Below are 21,701 nucleotides of genomic sequence, written 5' to 3' on the forward strand. Positions count from 1 at the left end.
CCAACAGAAATACTTGGACCAGCTACATGACTCTCTCAGAAAATGTGGGTACCCTGAAAAACTACTGAACAGTAAAATCCTCAAACCGTCAACCCAATACACTCCCCCTCCAAACCAAACCGCCCAAAATGCCCCAATCTTATCACCACTTTCTTCCCCGGAACACACAAAATTAAACATTTAATCCGTGACCTCTTCCCAATTATTAATAACACTCAGTCCACATCACTTTTATTCCCACATTGTCCCTCCATTTCGTTTTAACCCCTGTCGAGTTTGCGAGACATCTTCAAGTCAACAAAACCAACTGCAATCACCCCCGTCTCTCCCCTGCCCCTATCCGCACCATTCCAGAAAGTGGTGCAAATCTGTGATGTAAGAAGGGAGTGAAGTGGCTATTGGTTGAAGGTGGTGATTTATTAATGGGGAGATTCGTTCAGTGGGTGAGTTGATGCTGGAGACAATAGAGCGTCCAGGGTTATTGGTTTTGTGGATTTTGGGTAGCAAATAGATATGGGGGGTCTTAGGATTAGGTGGCAAAAGAATGAATATATCTTTGGGGGAGAGACCTTCTTTGGGACCGAAATTGGATAGAAAAGAGGGAATATCCTTTTGATATGAAGGGTTTGGATCTTGGGGTAGGGGGGCATAGCAAGAAAGGTCATTTAATTGGTGAAATGCCTCAGCGTCGCAGTCTTCTTTGTTTAGCACGACAACGGATGACCCTTTGTCTGCTGTCGTGATTATAATATCTTTGTTTGACGCTAAACGTCTGAGAGGTGAGATATTACAAAGGTTATCTGGCGGCTTAAGGGAATCTACAAATTTTTTATCGGACATATCCTCTCCGCTCTTCCCTGAGAATGCCATTCTGAAGACGACGGCTGAGCCGTCAAAAACATATTTTGAGTATCCTTCCTTTGTGTCTCTATGGTCTTGAAATCTATATTAGTTCACAACTATATATATATACTATATTATATATATAGTGATATATATATATATATAGTGTACATATATATATATATAGTGATATATATATATATATATATATATATATATATATATATATATGTGTATGTATATAAATATATAAAAACACAGATGTAGATTTTTAGAATATAGAGACACAAAGAAAGGACACACAATTTGTTATTTTACGTTTCGACAGCACGGCTGTCGTCGTCAGAATGGCGTTTTCGGGGAAGAGCGGAGAGGATGTGCGGGGGAGAGGTGGGGGAAGGAGAGGTAAAGGGACCAATAGGAAATGAACAGGGGGGTGGGGGGGATATGTAGGCAGCCAATTGATGCATTCAGTGGGCTTGGTTCAGCCCGGGCGGTTTGAATGATTGGGCCACCCAGATATGCACCATCTCGCGGGTTCTCACCTCTATTATACTCGCAGATTTGGGAAGGATTTCAATCACCGAAACAGAGAAGCAGTCGTCAAAAGATTGGTTGTGGGAAGCGGTGTGAGTAGGGATGGGATAATTAAGAAAGGTGGGAGATTTGGTGGAATATCGGTGGTTATTCATGCGGAGGGAAAGTGCGGTCGTGCATTCGCCCATGTAGAAGGCAGGGCAGAAGTTACAGGAGAGGCGATATATAATATTTTTTGAGGTACAGGTGGCGAGTGTTTGGGAGTTGGTACTGAGTGAGGGGGAGGGTCTTAAAAGATGGCAGCATTTGCAGCGTGGGTGGTTGCATGGTGCGGATAGGGGCGGGGGAGAGACGGGGGTGCTTGAAGTTGGATTTGTGGACTTAAAGATGTCTCGCAGGTTCGACGGGCGTTTAAACGAAACAGAGGGACAGTGTGGGAATAAAAGTGATGTGGACTGAGTGTTATTGATAATTGGAAGAGGTCACGGATTAGATGTTTAATTTTGTGTGTTCCGGGGAAGAAAGTGGTGATAAGATTAGGGCATTTTGGGCGGTTTGGTTTGGGGAGGGGAGTGTATTGGGTTGACGGTTTGAGGATTTTACTGTTTAGCAGTTTTTCAGGGTACCCACATTTTCTGAGGGATTCATGCAGCTGGTCCAAGTATTTCTGTTGGGAGGGGGTGTTGTTGCAGAGACGGAAGCCACGGATAGAGAGTGAGAATGGGATGGAGCGCTTTGTGTGAGGAGGATGGCAGCTGTCGAAATGAAGATATTGTTGCTTATTGGTTGGTTTAATGTGGACTGAAGTGTGAAACGTATTGTTTTGGAGGTGAATATCGATATCTAGGAAGGTAATATTCGAGTCGGATATAGAAGAAGTGAATGATACTGAGGAGGAGGAGTTGAGAGAGGAAATGAAAGAGGATAAAGTTTCGCGTCCGTGGGACCAGAGGAGGAAAATATCATGGATATAGCAGGCCCAGAAAAGTGGTTTTAGGGTTTGTTGTTGCAGAAAGTCGTGTTCTAGTTTACCCATAAAAAGATTGGCGTATGCAGGAGCCATACGCGTGCCCATTGCAGTGCCTTTTATTTGTAAATATATTTTGTCATTGAATTGAAAAGCCGTGCTGTCGAAACGGAAAATAACAAATTGTGAGTGTCCTTTCTTTGTGTCTCTATATTCTAAAAATCTACATCTGTGTTTTTATATATTTGTGTGTCGCCGAAGAGCGTTCCATTTCGAATATATTTTATGTATGTATATATATATATATATATAGTTGTGTACTAATATTAATGACTCTGCCTTGCACACTTGTAAAAAAGAATCAAATGTTTGTTTTTTACCAAATTCCACCGTGCATGATCACTTGACATGTGGAAGGGAGAATGTGCACTTGAAAAATTAACCACTCACTATTTCTAATAAAGGCCCATACCACACATCATTACTTAAGTTATAATAAACTGTCAATGACCATAAAAAATAAGCCCACTATGACTGCTATAAAAATTTAACCAAAGAAGTTATTACCCCTCAAGTGTTACTACAATATATGTAGAGGAATTCTTGGGTGAGAAATTGTAATTAGACTGATGTTTTCTTTTTTGTAATACTTTGTATGATGAAGTAATATTTCTAGCATATTATCATTCTATTCCTTTTATTCACTTTATTGGTGATGTTCTATGTCATGTACTTAACAATTAAGTATTATTATTAGTGGTCTCTAGTTAGTTATTGAAGAGCTTCTATCCCAAAACATGAAAAGCCTTTCAAGACATTAGAGGCCTATTAAAACTTAAAACAATTAAGTCTCTCTGGATTTAATATTCTCTTTAACCTGGATCAGCAGGTACCTAAAGCATACACTCATTGCATACAGCCTTCATACCACTTCTCACAACTGGTGGTTTACAATGGACTTTAACAGCAGTATCAGCATTTAATATCAAATCCATTTTTTGAAGCAGAAAAAAATTTTAAAGGTGGCTCTCAGGATGAGCTGTGTGTGAAGCATTTTGGGGTCAATGTTTCTTCTTATGTTGCAGCAAGGATCTTTAGGAGTGAAGTGCCGCTTTCCTCCATCTTATATACTCTTGATTTTCCCTTTCTCTTTTCGACCATTTGGTCTTGTCACCCTGGGTGTTTTATTTCTCTTTTTGATAGTTGGTTTCAATAGATTTGTTCGATGAGCCACTAGATACTCAGGTGGAACTCCTCTGATTTCTCCTTACCATGCAGCCAGATGACAAACATGTCATCCACATATAGTAGCCAAAATTTGGGAGCAAGGCTGCAGGATGAAATGACCCTGTTCCTAAAAGATATTGGTGATGGCCAGTGAGTCATGCTACCATTGCAGCTCCTTCTGCCTGTTAATATATTTCACCATTTCATAGAAAGCCAAATTTGGATTGGAGGGCAACTGCTTCCTTCAGGCAAGGTTTGGGTAGTCTGATGGAAGTTGCCCACAGGTGAACCATTGGAGGATAGAGGCTTATTCCAACATCAGAACTTTGGTGAAGAGTTACATGACATTAAAACTCACGAGATTGTCAGCGGTGAGACATTCAGTGAATTCAGGATCTGGTTGAGGTGTACCTCAACTTACTCATGCAATGTCATACTACCAATGAAGGGCTGTGGGGTTCTAGACAGGAACTGAGATAATTATATATTAGAGGCCCTATGTTGCTATTTATAAATATCCATGGGATTCCCTCCTTATTAGCCCAAATACATGTATTCCCCACACACAGCCCATTCCCAGAAACACCTCTCTCTGTATATCATTGAATTGCCATGAAAACCTTTGATGCAGTATGTTAATTTTGCTGAATAAAAAATTTTACTTATAACACCACTTGAGTTTCTGTGCAAGTCATACAATATTATGATTTGATAACCTATCATATAAGGTCAGCTTTGGATGGACAGACTGAACAGCACTACAGTACAACTAGGGTACAATGATGCATTGGTTAACCCCATCTAACAAGACACAACATGACACCCTATACTACGACAAGCCCTTCTTCAATTTTGAATACTTTCTATCTCTCTTCATTCCATCCATTATGGCTATTCTTTTCCTCGCCTCATGTTACTTGCATAACATTCTCCCCTGTATCACTACTGTCTTCAACATTTCATCACATCTCAAATGCTTCGCATTGACCATTCCTGCCTCCTTTGGATTTCTGCCAAACATCCTCTCTCCTCCCTCATCATGCCTAGTACTTCTTCATTTGTTTTCCTATCCATCCATTATCCATCCTTCTTCAAACCTACATCACAAAAATCTCCAATCAATGCCTTTTATCTTGCTTCAATAAGTACACTTTCACACCATTCAAAACCATGCTACATGTCAAAGTTTTCACTTTTCTGAACACCCTTGCTCAACATTCTCGTCATCAATTTCTTCTACATCGAAAGCATCTTTGCTGAATTCAATTCTTCTTCTCATGTCCCTACTACTTTGACCATCATTTTTCAAAACACTTCCCAGTAAGGTCTGTTCTACCTGCTATAGCTTATGACCTGCAAATATAATATTTCACCTAACCTTCCTCTTTCTTGAAATACTCATAACCGAATTTTGTTCTATTGGCTCTCAGCCCTCATCTATTTAACTGATTTTCTAATGCTCTCACCAAATTCCTTCTTCTTAGGTGCTATGAATTATTCTATCCAATTCTTCCTTCATGTTTCACTAGACCCTATTATGTTTCTCCAAAACCTTTCTTCTCTAATTCCCTTTCTATCTCACAATTAACTTTGCCTGCACCTAAGCTATTCCCATCTACATAATTTCCCCTTTTTGTCAATACTTGGTAACCTAATATCTTTACCATATAGATCCTTCAAGTATTCTTTCCATTTCTCTTGAATCTTTCCTGGTTCAACTTATTATTGCCTACTTGACCTGTAGTATGATGCAAGGCCTCCTCCATCTTAGTTCTTGATGGTACTTTTACCTTTCTATACAGTTCACACCTCTTTTGAAAACTCTCCATACCCTCCCACTACATCTTTCACCATTCTTCTTCCGCCTTATTAGTTTCTTGCCTCTATCATTTGGTTAATTCTATGCACTTCATTATACCAAATTCTTGAGTTTACATTCTTCCATTTCCTCCACTCCTTGTACTCTTTCATACATTTTCCACTGCCTCCTGGTGCACCTTTATTTTTGTACTAGTTCATGCTTTTACATTCCATTTCTTCAACGGTCTTCCCTTTTTAACATTCTTGAATCTGGCATTGCACTTCATCAGTGCCAAATTATGATCTGAATTCACACCCAGGGAAATGCTAATCAATTATGCTATTCCTAACCATGAGCCAAATCATATTATAGTCTGATATATAGCAGACTACTCTCGAATATGTGAGCGTTTTACCAGCAAACCTACTTCCATAGTGGTGTTTTAACTGTTTGTTCAGATTAGACCAAGTCTCCTGCAAAACCCTTTTTTTTCCCCATGGGCATTCCATGTCCCTACACCATAGCCCCCTTCTGTGCTGCTGATTTTGCTTTACGAGGATCTTGTTAGATGACAGCCATGAGAGTTGGGCTTCTCCCACTACTGAACACGACACATCCCAGAGGGGCGACCCCTGTAGTTGTCAGAACTCATTCTCGGGCGGAGTATCATTATTTTTTGAGATAAACTATTGGGATGGTTTCCCTAACACCTTCCTCAATTGCATTTCAATATTACACCATCAATGGAATGAGTGCCCCACTGGCCAGTTGCCTTTTCAGTAGCTCCACTGAGAAACAAGATTCTGCATGGACTACCATTCATCTCATACCCTTCAACTTATCTGACATGGGTGACTGTACCAAGAGCAATTATTATTGCTTCCACCTGTACAGCTCTAGGGGTCTCACAACTTACAAGCTCTTCAATGTCCATGGAAAGGACAATACATCACAGTGAAAAAATTTATGGAAGGTAAACGTCATAAACCTCTTTGAGCATAGTTGCATATTTTATGCAAAAATTGAAAGGCTATTTGAAGAGAAATGGAGTTGAGGGAAATAATGTAAAACATTAAATTTATAATAATTTGCCAAAACTTGATCAAATATATGAGGCACAAAAAAATGAATCAAGTATAAAAATAAGGATTATTTAATTGATTTATGCATTTATGGTCACTAAGATAAGGGTCCCCTAGAGTAACGCTGGTATTTTTGGGAAATTTGTTAGCATTGCTCACAGTGACTTAGGCACTCACTTAAAAGGCTAAATAAGCAATTGGTTAGAGTGGCTTACACTGACAGTAGGCACAATGCTTAACTGAGTTCATCACAGACCCTATGCTACGTTCATTCATTTGTCAGGTATTTTTTACAGTTAAAAGTATTTTGTAAGGAGATGATAATATTTTAGAGTAACGGATATTTCTATCAGCAAAATATTTCACTTGAATGATTGATATGTAAACAATTTCCATTCTTTTTGATTTAATGTCTGATTTCTTTCTACCATACCTGGTTTGCTGGAACTGGAATTATTGTAAAATAACATCCATAAGCCATAGTTATCCCGGTAGAGGTGCATGCTTATTTGTTAAATATTAATTGGGGTCTTTTCTTCATGAAACAATATGCTAATGCTGATATATAGTAATTAATATCTCTATGATAATCCTGCCAAAGACTGGATGCCAAATGAAGAGTATCCACCATGTTAGAAACCGGGGATCATGTAACATGGATGACATTAGTGGTGAGAGCCCTTAGGGTATAGAAAATCTGTTTTACATCAGAATTTGAATCAGTGGAAAGCAATATAAATAAATATTTGGTCATTAAACGCTGTAGGAAGGCAACCTTGACAACATATTGGCATGTGATGAAGCTGTAAGATGGCAGTCCCATTATATCTTCCTCCCATGGTTGCCCTATAGTATGGCGGCTATGTTTCTACTGTAGAGAGAACAGAAGGGGAGGAAGCCATTGACCTATTGGAATGGGAACTTTCCTTGCAGAGTTTGGGACAAAGTGGTAACTGTGGTAATCCTGAGGCCATTCTCAAAACCAAAAGACAACTTACAAGTCCTCTGAAAACAGTCTTTAAGTACAATACAAAACTTTTACTTCACATACATACTCCCTAATTTAGCCAAGAAACAAGGGCCGCACCACATATTATCCTCAGTGGACTCTGTACATGGAAATTACAGGGACTTGCAAAATGACTAGCACCTTGGAAAAATGGGTCCTTGGCTACAACCCTAGAAAACCTCTCTGAACAGCTAAGAGTTCCGCTAAAAGCTGGAGATAAAACTTTGCTGGTTTCCTTGGGTTTTTAATACCACTGTAAAAGGAAAAAAAGAGGGGTTAACTTTCCCCATAAATCACCAAACCAATCTCAACATTCCCTCCTTTTTTTTCCTTTTACAGTGGTGTAAGAAAACCTTTTGTGGCTTGGGGAAATATCATTTAATATATTCAGTCTTAAAAAAGACCATAAGCTCAGTTTATCCTTTTCATATCTCTTTTATGGAGACCACACAGCCTCCACAAGAGGTTTTACTTCTTGGTGCATTTGTAACTTCAATAAAAAATAACTGCACCCAAAAACATTATTTTGCTATGCAATGAAAAATACATGTTTATTAAAGGAAATATTTTTCAATAAATCAAAAAGAAGATGAATTTAATATTTACAACTTCAACTCAGGTAGGTGAATATTTAGAAAAATAGGTGAATGGACATTGTGCAATGGATGCAAGAGCACTGACGACTAAAAACATTAAGAGGTATCATCCAGGGGGAAAAAGGTCCACAGGTAGATTGAGGAAAAGATGTTATGGCTGGGAAATCTTTGAAGCTAGAGCAGGCAGAGAGCCTAATACATTGGAAAAGAATGTGACAACAATAATTGCTGATATAAAATAATTTTATCCAACATATTGAACCATTCCAAATACATATGCTAAAGAAATAATCATCTCTTTAGCATCAAATAAACAATGAATCATGGTTTATAAGATTGGAAAGTGTTGCTCTTCATGTGGCCAAAATGCTGTTGTTCTAGGATAAAATTATTCCACCTACATGGATCAACATACCTGCAGTTTAACTCAATATAAATACTGTATACTTCATTTTAATAGAACCAAGGGTCACATCTATCAAACACTGAAAATTCCTATCCACCTCATCGCACAAGAGGCATAAAATGATAAAGAACTTTACAGAAATTATTTTGTGAAATTAACATACTCCATTTCCTCGGTGATCAATTGAAATTTAATGTTTGTAGGTCTATAAGAGTACAAGGCATACAAGCAGATACTATTACGAATAATAAAATTGGCAGCATTCACCTTGACTCAATCACCTTCCCAGATTTTCATTCCAGCTGTCGGGCCTTCGCTTGAGTTGGTGAACATTTCCTCCATGTCTTCATTAGAAAGCATTGGAGATCATGAAGAGGCCTTTATCTACATATATGATTATCACTACCCATTGTGATTTCGCATTTAATAATACCCTTACAGATGGAATACGACAAGAGGAATGGGATTATGAATTCAGCTTCTTTTGAAAAAGGTTAATTGCATAGAAAGAAAATGAGGTCAGCAAAATGGTTAAGTTTTTATAAATTTCAAGGAACCAGGAAAAATATTTGTAAAACTAAGTTTATGTAAATTTGAGGTAGGAGAAGAAATATATTAAAAGCTTATTTTGATGTTTTGTAAATTAAAATTTTGCAGATGTTACATAAATTGAAAGATAAATAAGGCAGAAAAATATTTCCATTTCTTGTAGGTAAGAACCCATGAAAAACTTACAAGGTCTCTAAGTATGTAGTTTACAATGAGATATAAGATTTAAAAGTGTCAAGATGTAACACAAATATATTTGTTCAAAGTTTCATTAAAATATACATCAACCTGATCAAAAAAATAAATTTTCATCAGCATCCTAGCTTTCCTATGGAAAAATATAACATCCTTTCTTCTTACTTAAAAATATTTACCAGTTTATACATAACCCATAGTGACAAAGACATGAAAACACTACTATATATGCCAGTGTTTTCATGTTTTTTCACCACTGGAATTATGCATTAACTGTTTATCTTGTCAAGTGAAGATGCTGTTTTATGTACACATACACACATATATATATTAATACACACACACATATATATACACACATACATATACTCATTCACAAAGAAATAGATACAAGGAAAAAGGATAGGAACACACAAAAGGACGAACACAATACTCATGATTTGACTGATTTCACCTTCCCACCTCTATTGTGTTCGTCCTTTATGTCTGTTCCTATCCCTTTTCCTTACATCTATTTCAATGTGAATGAGTATTTGTTCGCCATTCGGCGGGATTTCGTATTTGTATGTATACATACATATATACATACACACACACATATATATGTGTGAGTACATATATATATGTTTATATATATATATGTTTATATCTATATATATGTTTATATATATATGTGTGTGTGTGTGTATGTATGTATGTGTTTATATACACACACACACACACACACACACACACACACACACACACACATATATATATATATATATATATATATATATATATATATATATATATATATATATATATATATATATATATAATGGGCTGACACAATATAACACAAATAGAATAGAATAGCAACATTTAAAAGGACACTCGAACAATTTACCATGTGAGTGTCCTTTTAAATGTTGCTATTCTATTCTATTTGTGTTATACTGTGTCAGCCCATTAGTGTGCCGCTCGTGTGAGTTTTTCCGTACAATCGTGGTATATATATATATATATATATATATATATATATATATATATATATATATATATATATATATTCTACACACATATATATATATGTATACATACACACACATTTCGTAGGTTTACCCTGAGTACTAGGCCCAACGGCGTGTGAAATGCACACAACAGGGTAGGGGGGCCGGTTATGGTTAACCTGCAAGATCTGGTGCCCAAAAAATCATAGCTTGGGTGGAGCTGCAGGTGCCCAGAGACACTTGCCCAGGATTTGAACCGGACCCTTTGGTCAGTGGTCCAACACTCTACCCCTGGAGTGTCATGACCCACATATATATATATACACAAATATATACATATATATAATATATATAAAATATATAAATATATATAAAATATATAAATATACAAATATATATATATATAATATATATATATATATATATATATATATATATATATATATATAAACACAAACGTTTTTAGATTCAATGCAACTCTATAGAAAACAGAAACTTCACAACTTTTCTTACAAAGAGATTTTCTTCAGTAAAACTACAAAGGCAATCTTAGCCAATATGTTCATAGCATATATTAAAAAAGAAAAGAATGCTTTCCTTTATGAAATAAAAAAAATAAACACAATCTCTTCCTTAACATGAGGATCACAAAACTTAGCAGCTCCAATAACAGTACTCAGTCATTTGGGAGACTGGTTGCAGTTACTGTTCAACATACATAGATTTTCCATGTTGAATCTGAAATAAATAAGTAAATATCCAATAAAGTATTAAAATAAAATATGAATAAAGAACCCTAAATTTAAGCATTTATGCATATAACACGAGGGTTGTCCAGGAAGTAACCTCTGTTCATGTGTAGCATGTGAAGAAGTGGGGGGAGCCGAATGTTTGCTGTATTGAGAGACACACTAGAGCAGTACGCCTTGAGCTGCAGTGTTTAGCAGGCTGCGCCACTTTTCATTTGTTCACAGAAGCAAGTCAAAATGAACAATAATAATTAATGAAAATAACAATTATGAACAATAATTGGAAATCCTACCACATGTGAAATTTGCTTAATGATAAGCATTTTGCTGGCAAAAAACTTAACAGCTGCTGACATTTATCAGGAAATTTGTGCAGTGCATGGAGTAAGTGATAAGTGACACTGTTGAACGTGGTGGTGTCGTTCGTTCAACAGTGAATGGACAAATGTTTAGGGTGATAATACATAGTGGCCCATCTGTAGTGAACAATGAACTGCTCCATAAAGTTGACAAAATGGTTCATCAAAACTGATGTTTTGCAATATATGAGGTCTTTATTAAGTTTTCTACAGATTTCTAGGAGTCTGTAGCATGGAATCCTGACTAAAATGATAGGCTACCACAAGTTTTGGGTTTGTCTTGATAGGGAACTCCAAGACACCATCATTGGTTGGCTGTGATCTCTTGTGGCAGAATTTCGCGCTGAGGAAATTTCTTAACTAGTTCAGAGATATGAAAAATGCTTGGATCTGTTAACGGAGTGCATAGAAAAAAGTGTACAGATGTCCGGTTCTGAATTGTAAATAATAAATGTTCTGTATCCATTTCAGTATTTTTTTACAGCCAAATTGAAGTAACTTTCCAAACAGCCCTAGTACTTTACAAGTTGACTATCGTAACTTGAATATTAAGTAGTAACAATTATAATAAAAAAAATTATTTCTCAAGTTAGGCAACTATTTCTGACATTAGTTGTGGAATCTATTATTTTTAAAAAAAGATAATTGACAATTTTCCACAACATTTTATCTATTAAATGAATTTTGATACTCTGGGTCATCTTCAGGCTTAAAAAATCAATTGTAAGCACCCCAGATATTCAGGGTTGAATAATACCTTCAAGTCATTTAGACTACTACTTTTCAATAATTATAATAAAATGAATAATGCACATAGTTAACAACCTAGTTACATGAGATATGAAATTAGGCTATGGGTCCATCCCACACTGACACCTGATTTGCAGCACATTGGAGTGACAGTCTTCTAAAGTTCAAGTACCACGTTTAGTATTTCTAATGATTGATGTCATTTACTGGAGACCTTCAATAGGATTCCAAGGTGTCTAAAATGCAGGGACCATTTCTTAGAGAATGATCATTCATATGATAGTCTTCTAAGTAATATTTGATAAAAGAAATCATTTATAATCAGTGCTACTTCAGAAGATTGAGCATGTGAAGAAACCAATAATTACCAATGACTCTTCAGTGGAGAATTTGATCTCCCTTTCACCGCAGTACTTAGCAGCAGCACTATCAAATGCATTGAAATCAGGTAATCTATTTTCATACCATACAGCAATAGCATTTATAGCTCCAATCTCTGCAGCCTCCATAGAAAACTTCACCAACTGCCCTGATGAAAGACATCATAAGAATACTTATTTATTACAACTAAAAGGTTATATTATGGCTATAGATAAAGAAGGTTTGTGTAAACACTAGGCCTGAGTGTGTTCCGTTATGAAGTCATTTTGCATGCAGACCTGTGGAAGCACCACCCATGCAGGATCATAACATCATAATTTAATTGCTAATGGTTTAGGTTTAGTTCACTATTTTAGGAGATTCTGGTGAACTTATAATTAACATAGAGAACAACGATGCCCTCACATTAATATAATAATTCATATTAAAATAAAAAAAACATTCTCTGAATAAAAGCATTAGAAATTAACCATGGGTGCCAACATTATGTATTGAGGTTCTATAAGTCTTTCTAAGAACCAAATAAATTTTACTTCTTTTAATATCAGTTTCGGCTCAATAAGGTAAGAGGTATGAGATGTTTCAAGAAGGTGCTTAATAGAGTTGACTGGGTAAATTTTATGAATGCATTTCAGAAGATCTAAGTAGACTGTAGGGACTTACAATCTGTATGTCTCAGACTGCTTAGGTATGGGCAGTAGATGGAGAATCAGGATGGACAGGGTTAGGCAGGGGGTAAGGTAGTGCTGTCCATTATCATATGTGCTTACAATGCACAAGGAGAGGAAGTGGTGAAAGAACCAAGGATGAGCTGGAGAAAAGAATGGCAGAGCATTCAAATATGATGTTTTATTTTCAGCAGATCAAGGTTAAGTTAGCAAGCTAGGCATGTATCCATCTACAGCATAGCAACAATTTAGGTTGAGTACATGAAAAAATTTTTTCTTACAAACACTCTTTCCTCCCTTTTCATGCCTAAAACATCGTTGGTTTGTCTTTCTATCATATCACTTTTTCTATCCTCATTTACATCTCAAAAGGCACAACTATGCTTATCATCTGGCCTCAAAGACCAAGCCTCCCAGGAGTAGACTACTAAAAATTTAAACTTCATGCACAAAAAGTTTTGAACTTTTCTAGAAATATTTACTTATGGTCCCTGCCACCAGCTCCCTCCACTGTGTCTAAGCTTCCTTACCCAATACAATTCTTCTTAAAATGTCCTCACTACTTTGCTAACTTTCTTCTAAAATACTCAAAATAGGTAAACTGTTCCATGAGTTCTAGTTTATTCAACCCGAACTTCTTTGTGCATCTTAGTTTTCATATTTCTGGAGGGCCTCATTAAATTTTATTTTTCCCCTTTGACGCTCATCCATATTTATCATACTGACTCTTTAATGAGCTCAGCAATAATTGCAATCCCTTGGCTAACCGATTAACTGAAGTTTGATCATATAAAAATCAAACTTAATCAGTTCTGGATCAACTTTCATTTCTTTCTCTAGCCCAACTCATGTCTCTAACCATTTCCTCCAAATGTAGACTGGAAAAAGGCAGGATAAATGGATAGAATTTTGTCACATAAAAAGTACTGATAAATAAAAATAATCACAAACTAAGGTCAATTGAAAAATAGATCGTTTCATAAGAATGAATCATTGTTGATACCATGAAATTCCTCCAGGAGAAGGTCTATGAGCTTGACTTTGAAGATTTTCATTGAAAATTTAAGCTGGTATTTTATGCAAAACATGGCCACATTGAGACTGGATATCTATTTAAAGGGTGAATGTTATGAGAGTTGTTCCATAATGAGTGATAATAAATTTTTATTGAAAAAATTTTAGGTGCAAAACTTTAATTGAATAATACTACTAGCTTACTTCCTTATGCAAATTTGGTACAATTTTAATTTATTTGACTTCAGTAGCTTATCATTGGCAGTAGTAGCAAGTTGAAACACGTTCAGTTCACCAGTGGGAATAATTGAGGTGACTTGTAATGTTACATTGAAGTTTTACTTTTTCCTGCACTAGTCATCTGTCTAGGTCTACTCAATGATACAGGGGGAGAATGGAGGGCCCTATAGCACAGCTAGAAGATGGCTTTGAAGTCTTAAGACAGCAAACAATCTCTGAGGAAGGTAGACAGAGCTCCAGTCACTGCTCTTGAGGAAGTGAAGAGTAACATAGCTACTGTTATTATAACAGATCAATGATTAATGTTAAGAGCAATATCAGAATTATCGATTGTTTCCGAGGGGGCCAAAAATACTTCAGGAACAGAAAAATCGCACAATAGATGTGCTTGTGTGCTGGGGGTTCTGAAAAATCACAATTGTCTTGCAAAAATCAATGTGAGGTGTGTTCTTCATCCTCCCTGCAGTCCATACCTGACCTCATGTGACTTTTTCGGTCCCTTGATGTAACGAAATACTGGTATAGTAAAAGTATTTTTTCATAATCACAAGCAGGTTTAGAGAAGCAGAACATCTTGCAACAGCTTGTACTAGAGACGAGTTTGTCCATATTGATTTGGCAAAGCCCACAGCAAATTTGTGATTATCCCATGAAAAGCAATGTGAAGTATGTCCCTTATAGTCCAAGCCTAGCTCCTTGTGACTTTTGTCTTTTCCCTATGGTGAAGAAACATTGAAATGAAAAGTGTTCTTTATCATCAGAAACAAGTGTTGGGAAATGAAGCATTATACACTTACAATGGCAGCTGCTGATACAATAGTAGGGTTGAATGGATTCCACTAGTGCCAGATATTCATTGCACTGCATAATATATCATTAAATTGAAACTTCATATTAAAAATTATGAAAATACAATAATATGATCACTCTTCATGGAACAGCCCTCTTATACATGCAATGCCACATGCACCAATCATTTCGGGAATGACCATGAAAGATTACAAATCCCATACACTAAAACAAACACTGACTTGAGGTCTTTTCTTATAACTGTCCTTAATGCTATGGTATTTTTCTGACTTCTATTATGTGTACCTAGAATATTCAAACTTGTAGAGTATAGATAGCTGTATTATTAAAACATACTACAATTAGATAAGAAAAATTAAAAATTAAACCTTCATATTTATCTGAACTTAATTGATACCAACAGCCCTTATCAGATGCCATATACAACCTTGTATATGAATTAATGTGATAAAACCTGGACCCTTGCAAACCTAATATTTTTATGAAATCATAGTGAAAAAGTATCAGTAAAGCAATAGCGTTAAAGGTAAGTGCCTCACTGGAAAAGGTGTACCAACTGAAAAGGAGACTATATTGAAAAATAAAAATAAATTTGAAGAAAAAATGTCTCACTAATTTGTTAGGTCAGAAACTTTTCAATAAGTCTCTCCTTCGTAAGTAAATACTAATGCAGGTACCAAACCCTGATAATGTAACTTAAATTTTTTCTTTTCGGAAGGGAAGTACTGTAATTTTGTGTCATTTTTACATCTAATATTAGCCTGATATACACTGATGTAACACTTCACAATTGGATTAGTATAGCTTCCAATATTCAGAAAACTTATAGTTACCAGACAAAAGTAACCATTAAGGGCATGACAAATAATTTTGGCCTAAAGTGTGCCATGAAAAATAATTGATTAATCATATTCAAGTATTTAAGCTGTTGGGTGGTTCCAAGTGATCAAATATGTGAAGCAGAAAGATGTCTCATGGATCCCAATGCATGAATAAAATTTAGTTGATAACTGAAGCAGACACTAACATTTTTGGGGGACCTATCAACCTTTCCCTCCGATTGACTACAACCTTGACGTGATAGAAGGGCTTGTACGTTCTGATGACCCCTAGAGCTGCGCTGGTAGGAGTAATGATATTTGTAGATATAAAAAAAAGTAATTATAGAATAATATACAGCGGTGGCAATGAGAGCCAATGAGGGGTTGCCATAATATTAAATAAAGAGGTGGGAAGAAGCGTAGTCAATATAGACCAGGCAACGGAAAAAAAAATTACTAGTAGAAATAAAAGCAGAACTGATGCACTTGGCCATTGTTCACGTATACATGCCACCGAGCAACCATAAGGAGGAAGAGGTCAATAGGATATATGATCAGTTAGAGGACATAATCGTGTGTGTTCCTGCAGGGAAACATTTGATAGTGATGGGGAATTGGAATGCGACGGTAGGCGAAGGAAGAGATGGTTATGAGGTGGTGGACTACGGTTTAGGCACGAGGAATGACCCCGGGGAGAAAGCAGTTGAGTTCTGCAGGCAACAGGGGTTAGTCTTCACCAACACTAGGTTTAGACACTACAGAAGGCGCAGATATACATGGAAAATGCCAGGTGACTTAGAAAGGTATCAGCTAGATTATATTCTGGTTAGACACAGGTTGAGGAACAGTGTGATTAATTCGCACAGCTTCCCAGGAGCGGATGCGGAATCTGACCACAATTTAGTTGTTATGAAATCTGGCGGACTCTGACCACAATTTAGTTGTTATGATATGTAGTGTAGCTTTTCAAAAAGATATGGCAGGGGCTGCGAGTTAGAAAATGGACTGTAGAAGCATTAAATGGATTTACAAGGAAGGAGTACCGACAGGCTGTAAAAAAAATCATGAAGGATGGCAAAGAGCTGAGTACTATTGAAGAAAAATGGGAATGTATCAAGAAAGGGTTATCGAAAGCCACAAAAGACACTATAGGAACTGTTGATGGAAAAAGGACAAGGAAACCATGGATCACGGATGAGATGATTGCAAAGATGGATGTGAGGAGAAAATTGAAGAATGTAAACATAGAGTTAGACAAAATTAAGTACAAAGAGTTAAATAATAAATTGAGGCGGGCAACAAATAAAGCAAAAGAAGCATGGTGGAAGATGAAGTGCGAGGATATGGAAAGTTTACTGAGGAAGGGTGAAATTGGTGCACTATAAATGAAGGTTAAAACACTATCGGGAAGTAAGAAAGGGAGATCAACGATAGCAGTTAGAGATAAGTCGGGTAAGATAATAGTTGAAACAGATAACATCGAAGAGAGATGGAAGGAATATATAAAAGAACTGTACAGTAAAGAACTTAGACCAATAAAGTTAGACAGAGAAAAGGAACATGATGTAGAGGAAGATAGCTTATGTCCAGGCATACTCGACGATGGGATAGAAAGGGCATTAATTGAGACGAAACTAAAAAGGCCGTGGGGGTAGATAACATTCCTGCAGAACTACTGAAATGTTTAGGAAAATGTGGAAGGAAGGCTATATGGACGGATTCGCAGTTTCTATGATGAAGGAATCTGGCCGGAAGGCTTTGTGAGATCAGTGTTTGTTCCTATTCTGAAAAAGGTAAAGGCTACATCATGTGAGGATGCAGAACAATAAGTTTGATACCTAATACAGCTAAAGTTATTCTCAGGATCATAAACAAAAGGATAGAGAGTAGGGCAAATGATTACTTATGGGATGATCAGTTTGGGTTTAGGAAGGGGAGAGATACACGTGATGCCATTGCAGTAATGAGATCACAAATCGAGAGGAATACTATACAATCAGGACATATTTGCCTGTTTCGTAGATTTTGCAAAAGCGTTTGATAGAGGGAATTAGATATAGAAGAATATATTAGAATAGAGAAGAGGGAGGGAGAATTGGGAAAAACTAATGAGTATATTGAAGAAAATAGGAATAAATTGGAGGGACAGGAAGCTAATCCACAACCTGTACATGACTCAGACTACTCAGTTGCAAGTGGGGAACGGGGAGCCCAGATGGGCAGTTTTAGGAAGAGGTGTAAGGCAGGGTTGCTCATTATCACCATTGCTTTTCAACCTGTATGCAGAGGAAATGATTAAAGAGACATGGAAAGAACTGGGGGTAGGAATGAAAGTGGGCGAGGGATTCGTAAAATCAGTTAGGTTTGCTGATGACCAAGCTTCAGTTTGTCAGTCAGCCAAGGGATTGCAAGCATTGCTGAGTGAATTGGAAATTCAGTGCGACAGGTAAGGAATGAGAATCAAAATTAATAAAACCAAGGCTATGCGATTTTCTAGAAAGAATAAGGCTAAGCTAAACATTAAAATAGGAGGGCAAAAACTAGAGCAGGTAGAACAGTTAATGTACGTCGGAAGTGTTTTGGACCAACACGGTCAAAGTAGTAGAGACATAAGGAGAAGCATTGCGCTAGGCGAAGAGGGTTTCTCAAGGAGGACGGAGTTGATGACAGGGACGTTGAGTTAGGATATTAAGAAAAGTCTCGTAAAAACTTTGATATGGAGCATAGCTATGTACGGCACGGAAACGTGGGCACTGAAGCAGGAGGATAGACGTAGACTGGAGGCTTTTGAATTGTGGATGTGGAGAAGAATGGAGGAGGTGAAATGGACCGAAAGGAAAACAAATGAGGAAGTACTTAGTATGGTGAGCGAATAGACGGGCTAGTTGGGAGAAACCCTATGGAGGCAGGAAAAGTGGATGAAGGGTGTATTGACCGGCAGTGGGATGTTGAAGACTGTAATTGAGGGGAGAATGCTACGCAAACGAGGAAAGGGCAGGAACAGGATAGGGATGTTGGACGGGATGAAGGAAGTTCTCAGAAATGAAGAGGGACCTGATGTAGAGTAGGTTGCTGAATTTTGTGTTTTGTTAGGATTCAGAAGATATTTATTTGGTAGTCATGTCCATCCAAAAACCTACTGGTACCTCAACTGGTAGATTACCTCATAATAATAATATCAACCTTTAAAAATGGACATGGCCCCATCAAACCAAGACTTCTTTTACTGATGTTACAATAGTATTCTGTACCACACCTTTAGGGTGGTATGGTTTATCTCTGATCCTTCCATAATTAGTTTAAAGAAAATATTCCACCTCTAATGAAAGCAATAGACTAATATTTGAAATCAGTCATGATGGAAAGAACTAACTTTGATTTATGTTACAAACTTATACAACATTTTGTAACATATTAGTCAGCTATTTTCAACTGAAAACTGAGTCCCTGCTAAATTTCCTTACAAATTAAAATGATTTGTTCGCATTCTATATCCTTCCTGCTAAGAACACAGCAAATAACTTTTGTTTTTCTTATTTTTAATGTGACTAAATTAATTTAAATGGCCATATTACAGAGGTGGCGTGTTACTGCACTATGCTTTTACAGCCTTCACTAAAATGCAGATGCAGTGGAGACTACAGTTGTCAGGCTTTCAATTAATATAACATTCCAAATATGTACTAGTTCATAAATCTCAACATATTACATTTACAATATTCATAGTTATCTACTCACCCTCTTGCAGTACATCATCCAGGATAAAATGCTGAAGAGACAACCCAAAGAGATAAGTATTTTTCCGGGTGAAAGCATAGGCATGCTGTCCCTCATCTGTCTTTCTAACAAGTCCCCAGTCATACTGTAGAGAAAGGATTATCCCATCAAACTCTTTCCAATTCTTGGCTGAGGGATAGAGGTTTTTTAAGTATGTCGATGATTGCACCTCTGCTTTCTGGTTAGGATTTTTCTCAAATTTATCACCTGGCAGAAGAACGGATTCCGATTTCATAATGGGTTGCTCAGATTTATTTGAACAATGCAAGTCACTTGAAATAACATTTTTTGGCCAGGCTTTGCTGGCAACCCATTCAAATTGGTGTTCTTCCATTGATGTATTCTTGATAGGAATAACGACTATCTCATCTCCTATATTCACAAAAGACTCGAGTGAAACACCAGACACCACAGCTGGCAAGCTAATACCTTGTGGATGGAAATGATTTGCGAAGACAAAAACAGACTGCTTGCCATCATTGGAGGAAATTTCAATAATAAAGGCAAACGGGAGACGCATCTCAATCACTTTACCGATATAGTGGCAACCAGCTATGAGTTTCAATGTTTTTGAAGAATCATTTTTGTTTTGTGTGTATTCATTTGTATCAAGCCAATTATTAACCACATCACTAACATCGTATGAATTTTCATTAGGCATTTCCATTTTTTTTGCATTTTTATTTCTATTTCTAGGTCTCTTTTTTTTTGATGAAGTACTCGCCTGAGTTTCAGAGCCAGTTTGGGAGCAATAGCTGGTCACTGAATCGACATCATTATTTAGTTGGTTTTTCTGATCTGTTAGCCAAGCTTCACATGCAAAAAGCTGGAAACCAGAACTTGGGTTGTTATGAGCTGTGCAGAATAATATTACAACATCTCCCTTGGCCAAAATTGAGCTAATAGGGGTATTTGATGGATACCATAATTTCTGGTTTTCTTGCAATATTCTATCCGAGGTAAGAAGGGCATATTTGTGCACAGCATTAGCAGCTCCCCATTGCGATTTTTTGATTGGTATCCCATTTATTTCAGCAACTCTCACCTTAGCATTTCTTGTGCTTAAAATTTGAAAGACAACTCCTTCATACTTTATAAGATTTCGTGAGTGTTGTGTTTTACGCAGCTTCACACTTGCCTTGTCAACTACATCTGATTCACAACTATTTTTGGAAATAATAGAAGCACAACTACTTGGCTTGCTGATTGGAGGCTTTATTCCATCATCTACCTTGATACCTGGAATTTGCTGCTTTATGATGTCATTTTTGTTGAATTCCCCTCTTGATGTATCTTTTTCCCAATTAGTGGATGCACTTTGACATATCGGGGTATTACCTTGGCTTCCCAATGGTTTATTCCCAGGGATAGGATTTGGAGGCATGTGTGTCGCAGTTTTCTCTGTTTTCACTTCTGGCAAAACATCCACATTAGAAATTATAGCTTTGGTTGAATTAGCTGGCTGAATAACATTACTCACAATGCCTCGCTCACTCTGCAATAAACTTGGGTTTTGAACATCTGAATGACTTCTACATGTTTCTCTCACTTCTGCTGACTTGGAAACATAAGATACTTGATTACTTTGAGTAGCAGTGGAAAATGGTCTTGTCCCATAAAAAGAAGCATTCCCTTTCTCTATACTACTTTCAGCAGATAATGCTTTGTTGGTTGATGAATATGGTTCAGCACGACTGACTGTTGAAGATATTCCTGTTGTTACGGAACTTGGATGAAGTGAACTTCCAGTCCCTGGTGCTTTAGTATCAGTTACTGCTTTACCTGTTAAATAAAAAAAAACTTCAATGGTTACAAACTCTTATTTAGGACAAAATTAGAGCAACGATAAAATTATTTTTTTTAATAGTAAGTATTTACATCAAAAGCATTACTACAGAGTAACAATAACAAAACAAGGTAGAGTATTA

The 21,701-nt window shown here is 36.7% G+C and overlaps 1 protein-coding gene across 1 annotated transcript in view; it reads right to left on the reverse strand.

The window, feature by feature from the left end:
* Nucleotides 1-10,658: 10,658 nt before the first annotated feature.
* The window catches only part of LOC139701063 (uncharacterized), a 20,094-nt gene continuing 9,051 nt past the window's right edge, over nucleotides 10,659-21,701 (reverse strand). The window contains exons 3-5 of the mRNA XM_071599641.1: nucleotides 19,735-21,555; nucleotides 12,431-12,591; nucleotides 10,659-10,942 (exon numbers count right to left, since the gene is read on the reverse strand). Coding sequence (XP_071455742.1) covers nucleotides 10,907-10,942; nucleotides 12,431-12,591; nucleotides 19,735-21,555 — 2,018 coding nt within the window. The 3' untranslated portion in view covers nucleotides 10,659-10,906. The remainder of the gene's footprint in view (nucleotides 10,943-12,430; nucleotides 12,592-19,734; nucleotides 21,556-21,701) is intronic.

Source organism: Hetaerina americana, unplaced genomic scaffold, assembly GCF_022747635.1.
Source record: "Hetaerina americana unplaced genomic scaffold, ioHetAmer1.1.p SCAF_1, whole genome shotgun sequence".
In the NCBI taxonomy this organism is placed as follows: Eukaryota; Metazoa; Arthropoda; class Insecta; order Odonata; family Calopterygidae; genus Hetaerina; species Hetaerina americana.